Source organism: Apus apus, chromosome 13 (assembly GCF_020740795.1).
Source record: "Apus apus isolate bApuApu2 chromosome 13, bApuApu2.pri.cur, whole genome shotgun sequence".
NCBI classification, from domain to species: Eukaryota; Metazoa; Chordata; class Aves; order Apodiformes; family Apodidae; genus Apus; species Apus apus.
The window spans coordinates 1,056,877-1,081,911 of NC_067294.1; the positions used below are offsets into that span (position 1 = coordinate 1,056,877).

Below are 25,035 nucleotides of genomic sequence, written 5' to 3' on the forward strand. Positions count from 1 at the left end.
CTCCTCACACTGCCAGCATGCAGCCCTGTGGGCAGCCAGCCTCATTTTAAACAGGTTTTCATGAAGATCAACTGCTTCCAAAAGCGTGCTCATTAGATTATGGGTATCTCAACGATCCAGCGTAGAGCCTGAGACAGGGAAGGCCCTTCTCTGACTTCCTTTCCCAAAAGATAAACAAAACGTACCTATCTTTGTTCCCTCACCTGACATACAAATGATCCTGAGTACTGGAGCTTAGCTAGATGGTGCTGCCAGGCAGCTCACAACCCCTCCAAAACCCAATGTGGGACACAGTCCTGGGCTGGAGAAGCCTCTGTTACCAGGGTGGGTCTGCCCACCCCAGCCAGCCCCGAGACTCTCACACTGGGACAGCTGGCTGGATGTCCTCCTGGATCCCACGTCTGAAATACACAAACTGTTGGGGCAAACAAGGTAAAGGACCTGATGATTCATTACACATTTCAAACTCCAGGCACCAAAACCCTTTACCTTCTTCTGGGATGCAAGGCGGGGGGAAAGGGCCATTTTGTGATCAGCAGGAATCCATTTCTAACCTGAGTAGATGTAGATGCATGAGACCAGAGTAGAACATGGTAAAACCTTTGCAAGAAAGTATATTTTCAATATGCTATAGTCTAAAAACCAAGGAGATTTTTCCACAGGAGACCACACAGGAAATTTGAGTTTTTTCAATATCTCCGTTTTTTATGAAAACCAGCTTGGCTTTAAGGAGCTATGACTAAGCACGCAGAGAAAATGAGAAAGTCCAACGGCTTTTCCTTCTTCCAGAAAAACAAACAAATAATGAAAGCAATAGAAACAGATAAGAACTTTCAACTCCTCTAGCAGCTTATCACACCAAGACAATCTAAACTGCTGAATGTAAAATCCTAAGAGCAGATTAATAACAGGATCTGGAGGGCTGAGCAGAGCCCAGCGCATGGAGAAGCTCTGGAGCCCTGGTGGGAGCAGATCACCCACGTGCTGCTGCACCCAGACCCGACCCCACGGTTGTGGGATGCTGCTCCAGGCAGCAGCAGCCAGGTGCAGCCCCAAAATAAAGATAACAAAGAAGAGGGGTAAATAAGGGAAGGACTTTGTTCCTGCACTCAGAAATTCTCCCTGGAGGTCTTCAAGGCCAGACTGGATGGGGCTTTGAGCAACCTGATCTAGCAGGAGGTGTCCCTGCCCACACAGGGGGGGTTGGAACTGGACGATCTTTAAGGTCCCTTCCAATCCAAACCAGTCTGTGATTCTATGATTCACTTGTCTGTGTAAAGCCTGAAGCACCATCAGTCCCCCCGCCACCAGCACGCTCGGCAGGGCAGGCTCAGCACGGGTCTCCGTGGCTGCCAAGGGGGGAAGGAGCCTCGGCTGCTCGTCGCCAGCCCTGGTGAAACCCCACCAAGCTTTGTTTGAAAGGTCACTGGAAAGGCAACACCTGCAGAGGAACAGTACAAGGTGTATTGCACGTGCTGTCCACAGCGCCGGCGAGAGCCGCCAGCCGCCCGCGGGGACACCAGCACAGCTGGGGTGGCCACCGGCGCTGGGAAGCAGGGAGCCTCTGTGCCTTGCCACGGGCTGGGTGGCACCCAGAGAAACCTGCAGATCCACGAAATGCAGACCCAGAGCAAGGCCAACAACCTTCCTCACAAAAAGGCAGGGGAGGGCCGGGGCAGCGCGTGGCAGCTCCCCCACGGCAGCGCGGTGCCAGCCTCTCGCGGGGCACACGGGCAGCAGCCCAGGGCAGTGGTGTTACCTGGAGGCTGTGCTGCTCTTCTGAATGACTGAGAGAGCAAAACCCCCACATTTTGAATATCCTCTGTTCCCAAAAAGGCCAACTGGTACTTAGCTTCTGGCCCAGAGCAATGACCTACATTATATCCTCAAGTACAAAGCCTTTGTCATCAGCCAAATGAGATACTCCTCCTCCTGAGGCTCATTTTGTAAGACACCAGCTGTCATCCCTGTTTACCTTGTTTACAAAACTGATTTAATGCACAGAGACTACAAATAAGTTTAGCTAGAAAAAAAGGGCATCAACAGTAAAACACAGTATCCATCATACTGGGAATGTCTTTCAGCCAGCCGCTAGAACACTGTTCTGGTGCTGTAACAAAGCAGTAAAATACTCCTAACTTCTGACACTGAAAAGCAGAACTATTTGCAAATGCAGTGTCAGGGATTTCTTAGACCTCTCACAAACACCTGTACCACAGCTTGTCAGTCTTCAGCCCGGGGAACTCCAGCATCTCCTTATCAGACAAAAGGAAAGAGAAGCAATGTTGTAACGACAGATCCAGGCCAAAGATTTTCAGCTCGGTAGTGCTGAATCATCTTCACAAGAGGAAAACCAAAAAGTTTTTCCCCCTGACAAGCAACAGCTTCTCTGGGTGTTACTAAAAAAGCTCCGAGCCTGCACCCCACGTTGCATGTAAGCAGCTTCCCAAAATGCAACGCCGACAACAAGCCCCTTTCTGTGCTGATGAACAAGACCGGGGAAGAACCGCGGCTGCCACCTCCAGGCTGTCCAGCAAACCGGGAGCTGCAGCAGGGTCCCCTCCCTCCCTCCCTCTCTGTGTCACCCCAACACGGGGATCACGCTGCATCCCACCACGCCCTGCAACCTCCTGCGGGAAGAGCCTCGCAAGTTTTGTGGTAGTAGATAAAAATACTGGAGTAGAAAGTGACATTTCCTTGCATGTGCTCACATATGTGTGTGGCTGTAACACAGGATCCAATTAGGAAGCCAGCTAATTCCTACAGGTTTTACACTGCCAGCTCCAGCAGGAGACAGGAATAACTCCACCCCTGATGGACACAACTTCTCAGGCCATAATAAACAGGTACCTAAGCCAGTCCGTGCATAGAGAAGTTAACAGATGATTGAACGCGCTTTGGGAGAGCCTGGGAAGGAAGGGGACTTCACCTTGTCCCCCTGGCAGCACTGCACACAAGTAACTCACCTAAAGGCACAGGCAGGGGCTGCTGCACCCACTGCAGAGCCCCAGGGACACCAGCTTGCAGGTGCCTCTGCAAGGTTATTTAAGTGTCATCTGTTGCAGCAGTAAGAGACCTCTTGGACACGAACACTGAGAGGCCCAAACCCACAGCAGCAAGCTACGCTCCCTGCTCTTGCTGAGGAAGGCACACAGGCAGCCCAGCATATTCTCACTCCACACCTACTTCAGAAGGGACAATCCAATTTAATTGTCCGCAGGAAGCAAGTGATGTGTACAGCAAAACCTTCCTGCTCTCTTAATCCAAGTGTTTCCAAGCTAACCTTTTGAAAGGCAGTTTCAAACTTCAGGAGAAGCACACTCCAGTGACATTAATCACCCTCACCCCTGAACACCACAAATGCAGGAACTTTTCTCAGCATTACAGTGTTCTCCTGGGCTGGCTTAATGCCAGATACCTGCACCCATCAGTTACAGGACACTCGACTCTTGGTGGACATGGGTTACAAGCCTCATTTTCATTCAGAAGTTGCATACTAAAAAGGGGAAAACTGCTGCAAGTCAAAACACAGTACATCTGTGAGACAGAGAAGCATCTTGGGGTTGTTTGCCTTAATCATATCCAGACTTCCTGCATGGGGCTGAAGAACAATACATCAAGCTTCTAACTTCTCTATTAGTATAGACAATAAAAAAACACAAAACAAAAACACAAAAAAAACAGCCCAAGACAAAAAGGCCACTACACAAATTCTCTGTTCTGCAAAACCAAACACACGCTGCTCCAGCGAGCCTTGGATCAAGGATAGCCTCTCAGCTGTGGTCAGTGGACTTGGCTGAAGGACCCTGTGCTTGGTTCCTTGAGCCAGAGCTGACCTCCAGCACTCCATGGAAAGTTGTGCCTCCAAAAGTGCCATCTTCCCAGCTGACCTCCAGAGCCGCAGGCCATTTCTCCCTCCCCAGAGAGTCCCAGCACCTCCAGCTGCAACCAGGAGCTGCAGGTCACCCGTTTCTCCAAGGTGACAGAGCACAGCCAGGCCAGGCTCCAGCAGGAGGGCTCAGCGTGGCACCCACACACTGTCAATCCCTGGTAATCCTGGGCTGGCACGGAAACCATTCCTTGATACACACTGCTTTGTAGAACAGGTCAAATCCTGAGTGCCAGGAGAGGTGAAGGTGATCTCCAGTGAGCCCTGGCCATCAACAGCATCACCCCAAGCCCTGACACTGCCCAGATCTCCCAGCACTCACCATCACCATTCCAGGGAGGGGAGACAGCATGGGCACATCACATGCTCTTTTGGCCATGACAAAGCCTGTTGCCTCCCCTTTCTCTTGGCTTAACCATTTTGGACATAAGCAATATTGTAGGTAACTAATGACAAATTCTGATACCAAAAATATGCAGAGTTGCCTGTATATTGGGGGAAAACCAGCCTTTCTGCTGGTTGTTTTCCTCTCACTGTCCTCTCAGGCACAGGAAACCTCTTGCAGCAGGAACGTGTACATGAACTGAGCAATTTCTCAGGTTTCCCAGCCCTTGCCACTCCCCTGCCATTATTTACATTTAGCAGGCATATTTCTGGAGTAGCTCTTGATCCCATGCCTAGCAGGTTTCAGACATCAAGGGAAGGTTCAACTGCAGAAGAAAACTATTGTGGTGGCTGGCTTCTCCTCCTCCCAGTTTTATTTTGATTTTCACACTGGAAAAAAATATCTTCAGGGCAAATGGATAAAAAATCCCCTTGTCAGCAGAAATAATGAAGCTTTCTGGAGGAAAGCACAGCTACAGAGAGCAGGAGGCAGCCCTGGGGTTATCCAATCCTTCAGCCAACACAGGCAGAGCTCCATCACCACAAGCCCTCCCAGCCCTGGCTGGCAGCAAGGAGGGCTGGCATGGAAGTGCTGTGGAAACCCAGGCTGAAAGGGAAAGTGCTGTGGGGTGTCCCAGCACTATTCAGTATCTCAGGCTTTGATGAATTCGGGTTTTCCCACAATCTCCTGGGCATTCCTGCAGTGGCCAGAGGAGGGGAGGGCAGCTGGAACATCAGCAGGCACACAACTGGGAGGGCACAGACATTCAATGACTTTTGGAGTAAGTTTTTGGAGGCCAGGTGAACTTCCTGCAGCAAGGAAGCTGGGAGACAGTGACTAACACGCTTGGAAGAGCAACCCCAGCCCGTTGCTGTACGTAAGCCGTGTGTGATGCTAATTGGATATGATAACAGGCTCAGAGTCCTAGGCACTAAAGATTGAATCCACACATATATCTGGTCCAGCTGCTGTGTCATAAATCACATCAGGAAGTGTCTTACACCTTCAGGAAAAAGAAGGGAATGTGCCCAGAGGTGCAAGCCTGACTGCCACCATTGCCCAGCCACAGCAGACCAGCAACAGCACAAAAAGCTGAAGCTATTCCAACACATACCCAGTGCTGACAACAGGAATCATACCCCTGCCAAAACACCCACAGAGCATCTTTTCCATACTTGCAACCATTTACCTTATGTGGCCAGAGACTGCAGAAGTGCTAAAACACCATTAAAGTTTGAGAAATTTGAGTAAACTCAGCACCTTGTAAACCAGAGCACTAACTCAATATATGGAGAACACCTGGCTAGAAGCACCAGGGAGGGCACATTTCCACAAACTAATGCTTTCCATTCACAAAGGGGTATGGCTAAAGGAGAGGAGAAACAGGGAAATAGCACAAGAACTATCCAGGAGAGCCAAGTACAGAGGAGTGCAGCCTTTCCTGCTCCGTGGGCATCCTGTAGTGGCCCAGACAGCAGGAAGGCCGTGGCTGCAGAGCTCCTTGGCACTCACCGGTCCACAGCTTCCACATCAAAGCAAAACCTCTTCTCAATCGAGTCAGTTTTCCGCCGCGTGCAGGATTTGAGGGTAACAGCTTCATCTTCTCCCTGAGAAGAGACAATCACAGGGAAGGCTGAGAACAAGCAACCAGCGCAGCGTCTGCGCTCCCAGCGTGCATGTTTGAACCTGGGGGAATGTGGTAATATCTGTCTGCTAGAAACACATATTTATCTATCTGATATGAGGACTTGTCTTTTCACCCTTGCTACCACATTTAGCCTGAAGTCTTTCACAAGGAGCCTTCCTCTCTGAGTGCATGTCATTAAATTAGTCCATTGCGCACCACAGGACCCAGGCTTGAGGAGGCCAGGAGTCCTGGGCCACAGCTTTTGAGCAAAGTCAGCTTTATTTTCCACTGCTGAACAATGCATCACAGACCTAGCTGTCAGTTTTCACTCCAGGCTGCACTTCTGGCAGCATTCTGCACACCAGAACGTTTAATGAGACCAAACACGTATTAAAATGTTTATTGTATAACAAAGCAACAATGAAACCATTCTCTCCTTCAGGCTTCTGCATCCAAGTTCTACTGGATTTCCACACCCCAACAGAGAGGAGGCAGGATCAGCGTGCACTGCTGTCCTCTGCTGGAGGAAATCCCTGCCTGGTCCTTGTCAGCACAGACATTTCTCCTTTTGCAATTTTTAAAATTCTCTGATGACTCAAAAAAAAATGAATTCTGGACTAGTTCCTGGAGATGGCCACTTCACTGTGCTCTCTGTGCTGTTCTTGATGACACCTTGGCTGACCACCCTGTTCCCTGACACCACCATTTTTCCCGGAAACATATTGAAGGACCCAGAACAGCCCCAGAAGACAGACCTGAGTAAGCTCCCTGCAGAGCTTCTCCCGGAGGTTCAGCAGAGCCTACCCGCACCAGCTCCTCCCCAGCCTGGCCTGCTGCTGGCACAAGGCTGCCCCCAAGCTGCCCAGCTCCCCTCCCGGCATTCAGGGAATGCCTCTGCCTCAAACCCACCAATATCCAGCTCCAGCCACAGCCCGAGGCACACTGCAAGGGGCTGAAACCCACCCAGTCCCCCGTGTGCCCCAGAAGCTGTGGATCCCCTCCTGCAGCCCCAACATGGCCCATGGCTCAGTGCCTGCTCCAGCCACGAGCCCCTGGGCTGCCCCACGCCCTGCTACCCATGATGGCCATCCCTGATGGCCTTTGCAGCCCAATGGAGCTGCTCCAGCACTGGAAGGGTTTCATGCCAGGACCGTGCCAGCCACAATGCCCCAAGCCAGCAGCCCCACGGGCAGCAGCTGGCACAACACTGGAGCAGGGCTTGTGGTCGTGCCGGCAGCGCCCGCGCCCCGGGGAGCAGGAGAAGCTGTGAGATGGGAAGAGACCACATGAAACACAGTGCAGCCACTGATGATTACAGGGCTGGGGTATTTTACTACTGAGTTATAATGAAGATGTTCTGAGGCAAGAGGAAATTAATTTTAAAAGTCACCCTCCCTGAGGCCAGCTCCCTCTGCCAGCAGGGAACCACGTGCAGCCTGCCCACCATGCTCCCCTGCAAGGGGATAATGTTTGCAAACAGCTCCAGCTAGGAACACCCCGGGGGGGTCCATTGTTCCTGCTGAACAGAGTCAAGCCAGTCCCAGCTACAGCCAGGCTCATGCTGCCCCAGAGCAGTGGGGCACACGGCTTGTGCTGGCCCTCAACACCCCACATCCACTGCTCCCCCTGGCCCCTCCACACCCCCATGGGGCTAAGGGCAGCTCCAGGCTCTCCTCTGGCTCTGTCTAAACCAAAACAACTTCACTGGCCAAGTCATAGGCACTGGGGAAGAAGCAAAATTATAAACAGGTTCTCCTCTCTGGGCTTTGGAGCAGGAACAAGGGACTGGGGACCAGGCGCCCAAGGAGCAGGAGTGTGGTGGGTGTGTGTGGTATGAGCCCACGCTGGTCCCAGCCCCAGCCACCACCTCCACCCACAGGAACAGCCACAGCCTCGCCGGCCACAGTGCAGAGGCACAACCCAGGTGTGCCCAGCATCACCAGGAACAGCCAGAGCAGAAGACGTAACTGTACATGCTTCAGCTTCTAAAGCTCCTTTCACAAACAGAAATAAGTAAATACAGGGCAGACTTAAAAGCAAGAGGCAAAAAGCCCAGTCCCAGCCCAGAGGCAGCTGCTGAAAATTTGTCCTTACAAATAGCTGTGTGCAAACACTGGTGTGGAGTCTGGAACTGAAGCATGAAGCAGAGCAATGTCCAAGGGGCTGTATCTGCTTGGGAAACCTGCTCTCAGCATAGCTGATGGTTTCCAAAGGTCTGTGGGCTTTGGGGGCTTCTGTGTCTTTTTGTTCAGGTTTTGTTTTTTTGAACAAGGTGCAGAGTTAGTTTCCCATGTGGCACCTGCTCAGCCTGGAATCTGATCCATTCCACTTGCATTTGTGTCACCTTGCTAAAAATGGTTCATTTTGAGCAGCAGGAGAACGTGCAGCCGGCAGCTCCGCAGGGCTCCCGGGCAGAGATCCCAGGACACAGTCCTGCTGCCAACCAGCACTCACCCCTTTTCCTCCAGACTTCTGGTCAAACGGCACCATCGTGATCCGCTTCGATTCCCTCTGGTAGGTGCAGTAATGCTTCACCCAGGACGTCCCAAAGTGACCTACAAACCAGATGCAGCTTTTATTCCCAGAAACTAGCCCAGTTTCAGCATCTTCGCCTTAACAACCTGTGTTTTTAACAGTCATTTAACATGACAGTTTTCTGTGCCTGTGGTTCTTGTTGGACTTCACCAGTGGGTTAAGGATCATCTCTTCTCTTCTGTTCACGGGAAAGTCTTTTATCAGACACTGCCAGTGATTCCTCCCTCCAGGGAGGACCTGGCTCCCATGCTTCCAATACCCCACCCATTGGGCCAATCCCTCTCTCACAGCTTTTGTAGCCTGCTCAATTAGCCTTTGTGCCCCACATCCTGATAAACCACCTCCCCCAGCTGCCCACTGGCCTCATTGCCCTGGCAGACACCTACGTTTCTCCTGCACGTAGAGATAACCCTCCATCGTGTAAGGGCTGATGTTTTTATGTTCGTGAGGATTCTCCTTCATCTTCTTCATCAAAGATTCAACCTCTGACCTTGTTCCTTCAAAACGATTTCTTGTCTGCAAATTAAAACAGGAATGCTTTCTCCAGTGCATGAACCCACTGTGGCCTCCGAGGAGGCATCACACAGGGGTGGGACCCCAGAGCTGGGTCACTACATCCCCTCTAGGAAACAGGACCAGGGGGAGCCCACTGTGAGACACAGGACAGGCTTTCTTCCTGGGCCTGGATTTAAGCTGAAAGAAAAATATCAGGATTGGTAAATTGTATGCATTACGAGTTTTGTGAAAAAGTTGTTTCAAAGGAATGAAAACAGCCTGCATCCTTGGGAGAAACAGAGTCATTTTATAACAAGAGAGGAAAGCCAGGCTGCCATGCCAAGGCACCAAAGCCTGCAGACGTGTCCGACGCGTGGCCACCAACCGTGCACTGTCCCCAAGACTGGGACAGCAAACGGTGCTGCACTGCCCAGAGCCAACAGCACTGTGGAACACCTGCAGAATGGGCTTGAAGCCCTCAGTGAACCCACAGGGCACACAACAGTGTCTGCCCACTGGCTGGCTCCTGGGGAAGCTGAGCCTCTGTGCCTAGTGTGTCACAGGGAAGGAGCTGCCACGGAGGCCGTGTCTGCAATGTCATGTTATTTACCAAAAGGAATTTGCTTTCAACGACACAGTCATTTGCTTCCTGGCACACAGCAAAAAGGAGAACAAAACCTTATTAAAATATATCAGAAGTGTTAGTGAGCCCTGCAGGACAGTCACAGCAAGGGGCACGGGGCACACTCACATTCTGGATGCTGATTGTCAGCTCTGTCTTGAAATCGCTGAAGTCCTTTGCGAGCTCGTAGCCGTGGTGGTAGAAAGTGAAAAGGCCCTGCAGAAAGGCCAGCAACTGCATTGGGGTAAAAACAAGTCAAGACGGTCAGTAGAGACCCACAGCCTCTTCCAGAGCAACCCCTGCCCAGGGGAAACACCCCTGAAGCTCCCCAGGGGCAGAGGGGCTGCCTGGCAGTCCCTGTGAAGATGCCCTGTTCCTCATTTAATTTCCAACACCTCCTCTGAACAGACTTCAAAGCCAGATCTGCGCTTCCTTCCCCCAAAGCCAAGGCAAGCCCCAGCCCCAGGACCCCTCACCAGCCCCCAGCCCCCCACACAATCCCCTTTCTTTTGCAGGCTGAGGCACCTGGAGTGCTCACTTACCGGTTCCACAAACTCGAACATCTTCCTCTCCTGGACCTCCTGCACCTTGAAGACATACTCCAGGGAAACTTCGTAGAAATGCTGCCGGACCAGGTCCACCTGGCTGTCTGCCTGCAGGCAACGTGGAGATTAGAGAGGAAACAGTCATTACTGACCGGGAGCACTTGGCCTGGCAACCAGAGGACATCTGGGTCTAATGGGAACGTGTGCGTGCAGAACAAATTCAGCTTCAGACCCCAGTCCAGGGCTGCACAGATGGCACAGCTCTTTCTTCAGCTGAAAACTGACTCACATTCTCACCTCCCTGACAGCTGTGTGGAAGAGCACACATTACAAGTGAGAAAGATGAGAAGTTGCTGCATGCTTGACAATAAAAGGCAATTCTCTGCTTTCTGGAAAGCGCCGTGACCAGAGCCTGCCCCGAGCATCCCGGCCAGAACACACAGCCCCTGCAGAGCATGCCAGTGTGATGGATCAACAGCCAGCAAACCTCTCTGCTTCCCAGGGAGAGCCCAAGTGAGCCAAAACAGGGACATGCCCCAGTCCATAAAAATAACCTCCCCACGCAGACGGAGCTGCACTGGGAGCGGGTGAGGGACACAGGGATCCCCGGCACACGTCGCTGCTACTTTGCAAGTGACACTTTGTGTAGAGCAACCCGGGGCGTCACCAGTGCTGGTGGTGCCCCCAGGGAGGTGGGTCTGGGTGACCCACCATCCCTCTGACCTCAGCACCAGTGACCTCAAGCTGGTCAGAGCCTCACCCCCAGAGGAAACCACCACCAAGTCATTGCTCAACAGGAGGCAAATTCTGCTGTGGCCTCGCCAGCATCACCCTCTCTGTGCCCATGGCAGAGCCAGACCTTGAGGGAGGTGCATGAGCTGTGCCTCACAATCCCCCAAGGCTGGACACAGGGCTCCTGCACTCTGCAAAACCCAGCTGGCAAACCCCCACTTGCAGCTGAAGAGCAGCTCACTCCTGGGTTTGTGGGACAGCCATGACGTGGCCAGTTTTCCCCACGACCTGCCGTGGTGCTGCCTGCCCACGGTGTGCAGGCTGAGGGCTCCAGCAAACTGAGTTCTGAAAAGCAGAACATGTGATGCAATCAAATAACTTTGCCAGGAGTTAAACGGCAGATTAGACTCTGTGTGTTATTTAATTGCTCAACAGCCAAAGCAGCAGAGAATTCCCATGGTTTCCTCCTCTCCCAGCCTTGCTGTAGCACATGTGGCTGCTATCACCCTCCAGATGTGGTCAGCAAGAGGAGGTTAGGAAATAGAAAACACCACATCTCCCAGACACAAATGCTCTTCTCTCAGGACATCAGGCTGCCTGGGGAAGCTTCAGAGTGCTCCTAACCAGTAGTGGTCACTTCCCTAAAACACTGCCACCCCACTCACAGCTGCCATGGCTGCAGCCTCTTGCCCCCAGAGCCCCTTGGCAGGGCAGGCAGCCCCTGGGGAGGTGCCCCCACGTGCTGCTGGATGCCATGCCCACGATTCACAGCCTAATGCTAGACAGCTCTTCCAAAGGCACCCCCTCCTTGGTGGGGCTTGAGCCTCCAAAACTGTACAGGTCCTGCTGCCCCAGGGGAAAAGACCTCAACAGCTGAACCTGGGAGCTGGCCCCAGCCTCCTCTGGCCTTCCCAGCAAAAGCCAAAGCCAGCGTTTGGGGTGCAAGATGCCAGCAGATGGCACCAGCAGCCAGCTCACCATGCACCAGCAGCCCCATCCCACACCACATCTGGCCAGAGCAAGGGATCACACCTCTAAAAGCCACTGCTGCAACCAGACAGCCACAGGTGGCTCCTTCCCTGCCCGGAAAGAGATCCTTCCACTCTTGTGTCTCACAATACTACTGCAAACACCAACTAAACTAGAGGTTGAGAGGGTTATTTAACAGCTGTGAGAATAGGACTCTTCATCTTCTGGGATATATGGGTGCTTCCACCTGGTAAGTTATTTACTAAACCCAGAACACCCATGCCAGGACAAAGCTGGTTTGCAGTCATGTCAACCCTGATCCCTACCCCTCTCCAACCCTGATTTGGTGGAAGATGATTATTTGTGCCACAGATGTATCTGCTCTCTTGCTTTCCCAACTCTGCTGGGCCCCTGAGCTATTCCAGTGAAGGAGCCACCACCTGTGCCCCCCAGTTGCCCCAGAAACAGCTCAATAACACACCAGCATCATGCCCAAAAGCAGGGACATGCATCCTGCAGGGACCAGCCCTGCTCTGGGCCAGCGCAGGGAATTCCAAACTTGGAAGAAGTGATTGAAAACTCAGTGTACTCATCCGGTAAGAGCATTTGGCACAGCAGCTAACTATGTCCTGAGTCAGTAATAGGCTCCTAAAGCAGTTTAAAAGCACTAAGCCTGATCACTCCTCCCACAAAGCCCAAAGCCAGTGAAGCCACTTTCAGATACGGGAACTAAAGACATGCATGATCTGTGCTGCCACAAGGGCAGCCTGCAGCAGAACCAGTTCCTTTCTGTTACACTCTTTAATTATAAACTCTCTCTCCTTTTTGATTGCTATCCATTTTGGGATCTCTCTGGTGTACTCACCAAAACAGCTCTATCCCCTTTGATTACAGGAAGAAGGGAAAACCCACCACTCACAGCCAGAATGAGGGAAAAAGACAAGTTTACAGCCAGCAGAACCAATGCCGTGAGCTGCGTGAGGCCCTCAAAACGCTCAAGACAGTTACTGCCAGACATGGAAAACCAGTGGTTGTTCTCACCTCCTGAAGCTGGGATTCTTTCTTCTTCGAAGACAAGTTTAAGTGCTTTTCTAAGACACCACAATACTTCTCTGTCTCCTTGTCGTATTTCTTTTTGGCATCCTACAAAACAGAACAAAACGTGTGGTGCTGAACCTAACGACACCAGGACAGGCGTGAGGATCCACGGCATCCCTACGGCACTGGGCAGGACAAGTCCCAGGCAGGAGCCCACCCCCTGCTGCACAGCACGAGGTGGGACCAAGGCCAAGGGGCATCAGCTGGAAGCAGGTGAAGCTGCTTTTATCCCTGAGCCTCAGGCAGCTACAGGAAAACAATTTGTACTGCCAAAATCCAAGACTTGGGGGGACCCCCTCTGCTATTCCCAGGGCCCAAGGCTCAGCAAAACATCCAGGTCCAGGGCTGGTCCAAAGACAAGTGAGGAAGACACTGAGGAAGGTGCTTGCTAACCAGCACAGTCACAATTCCATCCCACCCCCTGCCACTCCTTGCAAGGGCTTATCCCTCTGTGTCACTCAGGACGACGACACGGTAATTGGGCTGTTTGTGGCACGAGCATTAAAGGAGGATTCCAACCTCTTTTGCACGGCTCATCCCAGCCTCCCCACCCCAACAGGTCAGCACCAAGTCCCCCCCTGACACCTGCTAATAACCAGTTCCCTTCTGAAGGACCCCTTTTTCTCCTGTTTTTAGAGCTGGACAGCCTGGGTGCTGTGCCAGGGGGCAGCCAGGCACAGGGCTGCCCTGCAGACACAGCCCCAGCGCTGGCACCAGCTCCTGGCTCAGCAGCAGGTTGTTATAACAACAGGAGAGCCCCAGACAGTGGTTTGATCTGCAGAACAAAGGCAGGAAAGAAGGAGGGGCCAGGCTGTCTCCCAGCCACCCTCAGCCACCCCGGTGCTTCCCTGGGCTCACCCCTCCTGCCAGGAACTGTCCAAATTCCCCTACAGTGCCCAGGGACACTCCAGGGATGGGGAGCACAGACCAGGGGGCTCAGGCAACTGGGAACCCCCCTGAGACAATGCCAGCTCTTGCTTGGAGTAAGAAAAAATCTTCAATTGGCACATGAGTGTTGACCCTTGACACGTTACTTGGTCGTGAGTGAACTCAGAACACTGAGGCACTTTCCCAGGAGATGGATTGTCCCCATGTCCCCCTGCAGCAACACAGCACCTCCTCCCATGCCCAGCAGCACAGCAGCTCTGGGCTCTGCCCCTGAGCCTGAGCAGGGACTCCCAGAGGAGATAGCAGCCACTTACCTTGGCTGCCCCGATCTGCTCCTTGCGGAACTTCTCCAGCGGCGTGATCAGCACCTCGCTGGCGTTCTCGATCTGCGGGCAGAGCCGGGCAGAGCTGAGGCCCAGGGGGGCTGAGGGGCTGGTGACAAACCTGCTCCTCACCCACTGCACCCAACCAGCACCAGCGCTGGCCGCTCCCCAGCACCAAGGCACCCTTCCTGCCCCTGCAGGCCACGGTGCCCCAGGTGCCACCACCCCCGTGGCAGTGCCACCCCCACCCGTACCATGCGCATCCGCTCGTCCTCCAGGTTCCTCAGCACGGTGGCAAACTCCTGCAGAGACTTGGCTGGAAGGGACACAGTGCACAGTCAGCATTTCACAGAATCACAGAATTGCTGGAGTGGGAAGGGACCCCTCAAGATCATCTAGTCCAACCCTCCCACTGCAGCAGGGTCACCTAGAGCACTTTCCACAGGACTGTATCCAGGCGGGGTTTGAGTATCTCCAAGAGCAGGAGACTCCACAAGCCCCTGGGCAGCCTGTCCCAGGGCTCTGTCACCCCCACCGTGAAGAAGTTTTTCCTCATATTTAAATGGAACTTCCCATGTTCCAACTTGTACCTGTTGCCCCTCATTCTGACACTGGGAACTACTGAGAAGAGCACTTTTTATTTTATTGCTAAAGAGAGAGAGAGACTGAACAAGGGGGTTTTGTTTGTGTTTTGGAGGGTTGATTGATTGTGGGTTTTTATCCTCTTTCCTCTCCCCCCAGAAAGGCCTCCAGGTGCCTACGAAAGCAAGTGGTAGCAGAGCATCCCCAGCCCTGTCTTCCCACCTCCAGAAACACCACACCTCCATCTCCAGCCTGCCCAACCCAGCAGCTGGTTGCTGGTCAGCCCCAAGGCTGAGAACAGACTCACCAGCACCTGCATCCCAGCAAGGGGGCTTGGATGAGAAAGATATTTTTCCTGAGAGAATGGGCACAAATAAATAAGCAAACTTAAATCAGGGCTAAAGCTCATTTGCTCTCCTGGCTCCAGACAATACCCACAATAAGCCCTAAGAGTTCAGCAGGGGCAGAGGTGAGATAACATGGAGCAAAGTGGCTGAAGCTTCTACCCTGCACCACAAGAAGCTCCGTGGTGGAGCCAGGCTTGGTTCAGGGAACTCTGCCAGGCTCCTGCCAGCACAGCAGGCACCTGATGGGTCCTCTGCTCCTCCCCTTCAGATGTATTTAACCATGACCATGCCTCCTGATCCCTGCTCTCCAATGCAAAAGGGCCAGATAATCTAGACTGTTTCAGACAGAGGCAATCTTCTTCCTTTGCTATCTGGCAGGGCTAGATTTAGGCCAAGAAGCAACAGCTCCTCTCCCTAGGAAGGCTTTGATGATACTGAACCAGGAGAAATACACCATGTCCAGAGAACAGGAGAGCACCCAGACAAATTCCCGGACTCTTGGCATGTTCCTGCATGTTTCTCCCCCATGCCCTGCTCAGCTGCAGGGCCCCCCATGGCACCAGGGCTCACCTATGCAGATCTCATCATCCGTTTCAGCGTCTCCGATGCAGCGGAATTTAAACTCGTTGAGGGAATCCGCGAACTTGCGCTTGGCCGCCGACAGGTCTGCGGAGAGAGCAGGGGAGGGGAAACCCCCATGTTGGAAAAGCAAAACGCCCACCAATGGCAGGGTGCAGGAGGATGTGGGACTCCAGCTGGCAAGGCCCAAAGGAGGGACCTGTCCAACAGGATCTCCCAGGAGCGTTGCTCTTCTCCTGCACCCACCCCAGGAACGGGGCTCTGCAGGGTCCTGACCAGCACCCAACAAAATACACTATGGGAGATGCAACCTCCAAATACCATGAGAACCATGCAGGAGCTCCAGCCCCACAGGGCAGGGGCAAACAGTGATGCAGGGATGAGGGGCAGCTCTGCCGGGGCAGCCCCCGTGCTGCCCCCCAGGAGACAGCCCCTCTGCACAGGCTCCCAGCCCTGCTGGACAAAGGCACATGGACGGCTGGTAACGCAGAGGTTTATTGCTTCCCAAGCTGCAGATTCTTTCCGAGATCTGAATCCTATTAAGTTCTTACTTGCAGTGACCTGAGCAGATCCAGGATCAGCTTTTGGAACTGGCCCCGTAACCCTGCATACACAAACACACACTCCCGAGCACCGCGAGGCCACCGGCACGGAGGGGAGCTGTTAGCGAAGCAACACAAGGGACTGCAGGCACACAGACATTGTCAGGAAGATCTAACACTAATTCCCCTGTGCATTTCTTCACCCAAAGTCCAAAAATTCAGTAGTTTGGGTTTTTTCCAAGCACAGGTGGAAAAGACACGTGAGCACACAAACGCTGTTTCCTCCTCCCGGACACCAACAGCCAAGAGATAACAGCAAAAGAACTCAAGTGTTTTGCTTTCCCTGGGGGATAAGAGAATTTAAAGCTTTCTCCAAGCATCAAAGCTTGCCTCTGAGTGTCTCTGCTTAAAGCCCTAGGGCTAAATCCTGCCCATAGCTCATTCCTGGCACAGCTCACCCCACCCTCCAGGTACCCATCCCACTGGTGGTTGCAACGGAGCAGCCCCCTTCTCTCCGGGGCAGCTGGAGGGCTCAGGGACTCCAACCTGGTCCCCAGAGCCGGGTGGCCTCCTGCCTGCTCTGGAATAATAATGAAGATGACGTTAATGACTTAAGGAGCCACTTCCTCTCCCCAGCTCTGTGCTGACCATCAGCCATGCTCCCCCCGCCGCACATGGCAGCCTCACCGACACCCTGCCCACGCACGGACCACGCGCAGCCAGAGCCTGGGAAGCCACTGGAAGCCTTTGGAGCTGGTGGCATCTGTCAGCAATGGCCCACGGCACTTATAAACAGGCGAGGGAAAGGCAGGGGGAGAAGGAGAGAACTCCCAGTGCAACAGTGATAAAGGAGGATCGCTGGCAGCGCCACGCGACACGGCCAAGTCGCGAGGGCGAAGTGGATGCTAAAATTAGCAGCTAGCTTGGCCAGAAAAGGAGAGGGGGGCACCTGCACCTCTGGGGAAAGTGAGGAGCCAGGGCAGAGGGTCCCCATCAACCTCTCTGTGCCACCGTTAGATCCACCTGCATTCCTACCATCTCTTTTTCCTAAAAGCTTGAACCTCTCATCTACATTTGGTGGAAAAACCCCTTAGTGGAAGCAGCCAGTGTTCCTGGCTGCACTGCAAGGGGGCACAGGGAAAGCAAGGCAGCCCCTTCAGACCAGCTCAGCACCGAGGCTCCTTCTTCCCCAGGGCTGTGGACAAGCAAACCCCAAATCCTCCAAAGGCCCAAAAGAAACTTCTGCTTCCTCTTTGCAAAACTAAAACCACCCTGACCTCACGCATGAGACACTGCTGGGCTGTGCCAAGGGCTGTGAAAGTTTCGCTTCCAAGTTCTCTGGCTGGCTTCGTTAGTCAAGCACAACACCAGGGAAAGCCATCACAAAGTCTGAAAAATCCTTCTGCCTGAGCAACACCACCAGCTCAGGGTCCAGGCACCAGCCGTGGGTGCGCAGCCCACAGTCAAGGAACCCTTCCTGTGCCCATCACACCTTGTGGCTGCAGCACAGAGCACTGAAGACCTCCAGGGCAGTAAGCAAAGTGTGATGCCCCGCAGAGGCAGCCCAGGAGGTGAAAACAGCCCTGCACCAGCTGCTGAAACACCAGGAGGGCAGCGGTGGCCCCTGTCACCCCAAGGCTGCAGTCGCCTCAGAGCCACATACCTGCCTGTGCCCAGGATCCCAGACAAAACCACATGGAGAAGGCACTGGCCAAGAAGAAGCAAAGCAGATCACCATCCCACCTGCAAGATCACACCCACATACTTGCAGAGGCACAGGGTTGTTATTGCAGTCCTCCTCCTCTCCATCACCACTCATAGCTCCCTATTTACACCCCCAGCTGGCAGGCACAGGGCGATCCCTTCTGGAAAATCCACTTGACAAAAACCAGGCACAGAGCAGAGGTCCAGCTGAGCAGCTACAGCACCCAGTCAGCCAAAAAAACACCCTTTTAAAGATGACGTATCAGCTCGTCACTGCGATACAAGGTCACCTGCTCTGGGGAGCAGTCCACTGGTGCTCCCCTTCTCAAGCACCTTCCCTGCCTGGAAGAGAGTTTATGACCTGCACCAGGTGCCCAGTGGAGACATGCTCAGCATCCTCACCAGCCACCATGTCCTCACCACCTGCCGCATACTCCCCATCCAGCTCAGGAACAGGGCAGAGGGCAGCCTGGGGGCAGCCCCAGTTATCCCCTTTGCCCGTCCCTCCTCCCTCATGCCCAGCTCAGGGGTCAGCCCCCTTCTCCCCTGGTGCCCCACATCTCTCCTCCTCCCTGCACAGGCCAAGGAGCTGGGTAATTACTGGTGGAGCTCCCATCCCAGCCCCACTTCTCCAGGCCCCAAAGCTCCCTCCTAACCTGACTGAAGCCGACGTTACCCAGCCCACAGCAGCCCTGCAAGGGATGAGCAGCAAGGGAGCACCTCACACTGCTGATGCCTGTCCTGCTGGAACACTCTGGCACTCTCCTCCTCCTCCACTATCGAGAGTTAAATCTTTCTGGGAAGTGGCTGCTGTTACTGCAATGAGACTGAAGTGGTTGGTTTCTACATAAAAATCCCCTTCCAAAGGAATCTGGAACTATTGAGGAAGGCCGTTTATAGCAGGAAGATGTCATGATTTCTCAATCCTCCTCCGTGTGTACGTCATGGCATCAGACCTGACATGTCCCTGGTTTTAGGGACCCAGCAGATGGAGCTTTGGCTACTTTGGGGATGTCACCCACACCACAGCCCTGCCACCAGCCACTCTGGCCTCGTCACCGGCTTCCAGCCCTTTCCCTCTGTGCCACATTCCTGTGCCCAACCCCTCTTTGTGCCCAAGTGGTTAAAACATTTCCAGGCTTTCCCAAAGGGACCACAGAAGTGAGGCACACTGAAATCTGAAAGCCTGGGCAGATGTACAGCAGGGAGCTTTGCCCTTAAATCCAAATTTATAAGGGGCTGAGCAGAGATTGCAACTCCTCCACCTGCATGCTTTTCCTGGCTGGGATGGACAGCTGGGAAATGTGATGGCAGGACTCAGAGGGGAACTATAAAACATCAAAATGAGACATCAAGAAGAGAAACATCCCCTCATGCTCACCAAGGACCAGGTCCCTGTGTTTAAAAGATCAGGTCAGCCAGGGAAAAGGTTATGCTGCTGGCTAACAGTGAGGGCTCTCCCCAAAGCTGACTTTGCAGCCAGCTTGCCATTTAAGCTGGAAGAAGCAAAAGTAGCTCTGGCTCAGCTGCACTATCAGGCACCCGGGACAGAGGCAGGAGCAGCAAGATGCTGCTGGACCTTAAGTTCAAGTCAAAGACAAACCTGCTGACAAGCTGGAGTGAAGGGTTAATGCTGCTGCAAAGGGGAAAGGTCTGGATGCTGAGGAGGCCAGTTGCACCCTGCAAGGCAAGTTCCAGGGCTCTCAGTGTCTGACAGAGGCTGTGCTCACGCAGAGCAGTATTTCTACACTTCCTGAAAAGAAAATTGCTTAATAGCCTATATTTAATGCTCAATCGGACAACAGGAACTGAGACTCCTGTCCCTTCCTTCCCCCGCGGCAGGGAACAGCCAGGAACAGCAGGTTCAGGCTGGAGGGTCCCCAGCAGGACAGGAGCCTGTCCCCTCCTCGAGGGAACAGGCCATGAGCCTGGCGTGCAAACCATGCTGCTGCCAGCCCCTGGGAGGGGACAGGGGACACAGCAGCAGGACACAGAGCAGCAAGGGGCAGCTCCTCACCCCGCACTCCCCGGGTGCCAGCGGGGTCTCTGTGGCTCTGACAGCGTGCGGCTATGGCAGGGGCTGGCTCACCTCCACCACTGCCTCCAGGGCTGCCAGGAGCTCCTCCACCAATGCCAGGGCAGGATACTGCTGGGGGATCTGCCTGGTGAAACAGTCCAGGTCCAGATGAAGGTGCCCAGAGAAGGCAGAGCTGGCGGCAGGGAAAGGAGGACACGGCACGTCCGCAGCCCCGGGCCATGGCAGCCAGCACCGAGCGGCCCCGCGGCAGGCAGGGAGCAGCCAGGACGGGTAATCCTGGGAACAGCCGCCAAAACAGACAGATTATGGCCAGCCAAGGGTGCTTAGAAAGCAGCAATATGGTGTCTGACCCTGCAGCAAGCACCTGGAGTGCCAGGGCCTCGGGCACCATACCAGAGCAAAGCCACTGTGGGGTCGTGAAACATCCCGTGGTGCTGGGGGATGCCCAGGGATGGGGCTTGGCAAAGGCCAGAGGTGGGAATGGCTGACTGGATCCAGCACACAAGCACTCTGCCGTGCTGCTGAGGCTGGAATGCTCTGCCCAAACCACAGCCCCACAGCTCCTGCAGGAATCCAGCAGTCAGCACCTCGAGCCTGTAAACCACAGTCTGCAGCCACCGGCATCAAACTTTGGCCCCCACACAGAGCCAGCCCGTGCACTGCTGAGCACGAAGCACCGGGACAGCATCATTCAACCCTTAATTTGTTCCAAGAACTTCAAATCCTCTCTCTTTGCACCTCCCAGTGGAGGTCAGTAAAAGCCCCACTCCCACAACACACCGCAGTCTGCTGGACCCGGCACAATCCCCAAGCTGCTTTCATACATAATTAGCAATGACTTGTTTATTAAATAACTTCTCCACTGGGTGGTTGGAGTTAATCAGTGATTTAGGACAGGACTGCAGCTGCTGGCAGGTTCCCCCTCTGATTCATCACTCTAGTAAATGCATAAAACCACTAACAGAGACTGCCCACCTCCAGCAGCAACTTCTGCCATCGTGTTCATGCACAAAAGCCCAGGGAAAGGTTGCCCTGGCTCAGCATGTGCCAGAGATCAAGGTTTGAGGGTGCCCCATTAAATGGCAGGTGACCCCAAGGACCGGTGCAACAGGATCCCCCTGCAGCAGGGAGACATGGCTGCTGTGGCCCCCAGCACCCCAGAACCCACACACAGCCTCCAGCCAAGCAAAACACAGCACCAAGCACCATCTCACCAGCACACACAAGGAGGCCAAATCTCACCTCTCCAAATCCCAAAACTTCGTTTTACCATGCAAAAGCTTACAAATACATACATTTACAAACCAGGCTTCAAGGGAATAACCCCAAGCTGCTCAGATATCATAGAGTTATAGAATGGTTTGGGTTGGAAGACCTTGTAGATCACCTAGATCCAGTCCCCCTGCACGGGCAGGGACACCTCCCATTGAATCAGGTTGCTCAGAGCCCCAAGCACAAGAAAAATTGAATTACCTGTGCAAGATGGCCCCAAGACTGAAGATCCACAGAGGTGCTGCAGATTCTCCTCAGCCTTTTACTGCAGCCACAGGAGCATGTTGCTCTGCAGCCCAGCCAAGGCATCACCCCATGCCTCGCTTCACACACTCAACTTCGTAGGGCAAAATGTTTGCCAAAGGGACAGAGAACCCATTGTAGGATGAATGGGACTATTGACTGGGCTCCAACAACAGATCAGATTTGAGTAAAACGCTGAAGACATGAATTATTTCTGCGGCATTTTAGGAGATATAAGTTATGTGCTCCATCAAAAATACAGTCAGCCTTTGGAAGGACCACCTGGTTGCACAGTTAAAATTATCCCCCTGCTGCCCACCAGCCTGGCCACATCATCTTGCCACCCCCAAATCAATAGTGTTTGGAGTCTTGCCTGGACAGGATCTTTTTGCAAAGCTTCCCAAGATTCCTGATGAAGAACACTGAAGATCCAAGGAAAGCAGGAGGGACCATAGGGTCTCCTGGAAAGATGGTTGGACTTCCAGAAGAAGGAGGAGGTTTTGTATCTCAGGGACACAAGGTGACCCTCATACACGGCAGCCCAGTCAGCAGGTGTCTCCCCTGAGCAGCCCTAGTTGAAGGTGAAGGGAGCAGCCCAGCTCCAGGGAAAAGGAGGTTTTGATGGCAGGGGTCGACTTTCTTTGTGTATTGCTAAGGCAGGTCATGCCCAAGAAGAAAGGGGCAGCTTTAAAAAAAAACTTAAAAGAGAAAGCAAGAAGGAAGCTCTTACCTGGCTGGTGGGCTGGGGCCACTGCTGGCCTTGGAGTGACTGGGGGAGGCAGCCCCTTCCCGAGTTCTTGCAGGGGAGGCAGGAGCCTGAGCTCAGCCCCACTCCCAGCTGCAACCCTGGGCACCCGCCCACCAGAGCCCTGCCAGTGAGATGCCACTTCACAGAAGGCTTCAAAATAAGTAAAATCAAGAGATAAAAGCTGTGTGGGACTCTCAAACATCTGGGCAAGGATGCATGAGGCATCTCAGGCTCCCGCCTGCTCTTCGCATGACCTGTCCATGAAATGGTCCAAACCTGCAGCACGTTTTGGGTAAACCTGCTCAAGAAACACCCGTGGTGGTGGCTGGAAGTCTGGCTGCTGGCAGCCCTGCCAGCCTTCTGCTTCAAGGAAGCGAATTAGACCCTTGCCCTTCTGCCTCTGCTTCTCTCACCTGGATCCAGCCAGGTCTTCCTCAGTTTCTGGACAGCACAGAGCCTGCTTTGCCACAATCACTTTGAGCAGGGATCTCCCCACCACTCTCCATCCTTCCTCTTCAGCTGTTCTTAAGGCTTGCCCATCACTTCCTAGTACAGTGAAACCCAAACAGCAACTTTCATGACTCAGATCTTTATCTCTGATGATTCAGAAACCAGCACATACAGCTCTGCCCATTCCTCCTCTCCCCACACCGCTGGTGGGAAAGTAGCTTGCCAAGGCAGCAAGGATGCAGTAATTAAGTGGTTAATGAAGAGGTCCTCATCGCTGCCAAGGGTCACACCCAAAGGAACCCTCACTTGAAGGCCAGGCACATGAACCACCAAACAGCAACGAGCCCAATGACCTCTCCATCCCTCCAGGAAAGGAAGATACAGGGAGGCTCCTGTCTATCCTGTCCTGATCTGTATGGAAAGTTTGCACTATTTTCCCTACTTGCCCCAACAGGATTTTGCAGAAGCAATTGCTTCAAAGCAAAGGCAAAGGAAAGTGACAGAAAATAAAAAACTTGAGAAAACCAGGAGCAGACTAGGAGCACAACCTGCATGTGCAGGGTGAGTAGAGCACCATGAGCTGTCTCTACCTGTGGTGGGGATGGGGAAGAACAGAAAACCCGTGAATGACCACAACAATCCCTGGAAAAGCTTCCCGCTTTTGGAGATACTGAGCAGACAGATGTCTGCAGCTGCAGGAAGGCACATCCCAAAGTGGCTCCTCACTCCCAGCAAGGAGCATGGAGAAATGCAGGGGAGCTGCTCGAGAGCAGAGCCCTCCTGGCACTGGGAACTGCCACAAAACCCCTGGGATGCCTTTCCAGACAAGGGGCTGAAGCTGGGTATCAACAACCTGGCAGGCAGCTCCCAGGCTGACCGGGCACACCAGATCACCACGGCTGCCCTGCCACACTGCCCAAGGGGCTTCCTGGTGCTTTGCATCACTGCCCACAGCTGCTGGGGGGACATGTGCTGCACAGCCCACTTTCCTCCCCCCCAGGAAGGGGCAGCACCTCATCCTGGGGCACGAGCACCGTTTGTGGGTGCCACCCCCAAGACCATCCTGCATTGGTCTTGACCACTCAGAGCATTTCATGCACTTAGCAGCAAAACAAAGCAAGGTTTCTCCGCTTCCCCACCCAACTACCAAGTCTGGCACTTTTCCCCGTGTTTATTTTCCTTCACATCCTGGTGTTGTTTTATGGCAGAACCCCCCAGCCCAGCCCCTGCTGGGAGCAGCACGCGGGCACCTAGGGAGGGCGGCTGTCCTGCTGCCCCGCGCACCGCCTTGGCCTAAGCCTGGGCCATCACAGATATTCCCAAGCTCTTTCAGGCACCAAGGATTTCTGACAGTGCATTGCCCCCCTCCACAAGCTGCCGCTGCTCCAGGCAGGTCGTGCAAACACACCCAGCCTCACACCTACGAAGAAACTGCCTCTGACGGCACGATGGAAATGCCACGTTTTACTCACAGCTCCCCATGTCCCCCAGCTCGCTGGAGCCTGTGACAACATTATGTGCTGTCCCGCTAACTATAATTTCTCCTCAGAGCCTTTTCTGTTTCCTCTCCAAACCTGGGAACAGCCCACAGAAAGGCAGCAGATTACTTTACCCCCATTGCCACAATAATTCATCAACTGGAGCCTGGAATCACATTTCATTAGAATAAAATGCCCTGCCTGAGACAGCTAATCGATTTAGAGCAGCTAATCCAGAGGCAATTTGCTCCTGGCCCAGGCAGTGCCCATTAGCAGAGCAGAAGGCCAGGCGGGGGTCTCACCAGGAGGGGCGTCCCAGCATGGGAAGGGTGTTGGCAGAGCCCCTGGCCAGACACCACAGATTGCCTCAGGCACCAGTCATGCATTTGGATTAGCTTGTTATTAAATCTAATTAGTCAATAGCTGGCCCAGCAGGGAGCCGGCTTGATTTCTCTGGGGGCAGGAGCCAGGGCATCTTCAGGGTCCCCAGAGGGGACGATGGGTCTATGGACCCCTGGGTGGAGAGGGGACCTGCACCCTGTCCCCATGGGCAGGACAGGAGTCCTCTTGGCACATCCCACGTGGCATACACTGCCCACAGCAGGGGGCAAGGACTTGTCTGTCTCCCCAGTGGCTTGACAGTCACCTCAGTGTGGGTGGCTGCGTCCCAAGGGGGTCCACGTCCCAGGAGCAGCTCTCGCTGGCAGGCAGAGTGCCCACAGCCAGGGCAGGAAAGCAGGGTCAGCTCCCAGACCCTCGAAAAGCAGTTCTGCAGCAGCCTGCTTCCTTCTCCTCCCAAGGAGACTGCGGAAATCCTTTTGTCTCCGGTGCTCCTCCACCTCAGCTGTAAGAACAGGAAAATTCCCACCGTGCTCACAGGAACATCACCGGCAAGTGAGTCAATTTTTCCTGCTTTGGCAGGAAAAAAATAATAAATTAAAATG

The 25,035-nt window shown here is 53.7% G+C and overlaps 1 protein-coding gene across 6 annotated transcripts in view; it reads right to left on the reverse strand.

The window, feature by feature from the left end:
* The window catches only part of ARHGAP26 (Rho GTPase activating protein 26), a 126,725-nt gene that overhangs the window by 92,095 nt on the left and 9,595 nt on the right, over positions 1 to 25,035 (reverse strand). For all 6 annotated transcript variants that reach the window (XM_051631055.1, XM_051631053.1, XM_051631052.1 and 3 more), the window contains exons 2-10: positions 15,608 to 15,703; positions 14,363 to 14,424; positions 14,100 to 14,171; positions 12,841 to 12,942; positions 10,096 to 10,206; positions 9,683 to 9,787; positions 8,823 to 8,952; positions 8,356 to 8,456; positions 5,787 to 5,881 (exon numbers count right to left, since the gene is read on the reverse strand). In XM_051631055.1, the coding sequence (XP_051487015.1) occupies positions 5,787 to 5,881; positions 8,356 to 8,456; positions 8,823 to 8,952; positions 9,683 to 9,787; positions 10,096 to 10,206; positions 12,841 to 12,942; positions 14,100 to 14,171; positions 14,363 to 14,424; positions 15,608 to 15,703 (874 nt within the window). The remainder of the gene's footprint in view (positions 1 to 5,786; positions 5,882 to 8,355; positions 8,457 to 8,822; positions 8,953 to 9,682; positions 9,788 to 10,095; positions 10,207 to 12,840; positions 12,943 to 14,099; positions 14,172 to 14,362; positions 14,425 to 15,607; positions 15,704 to 25,035) is intronic.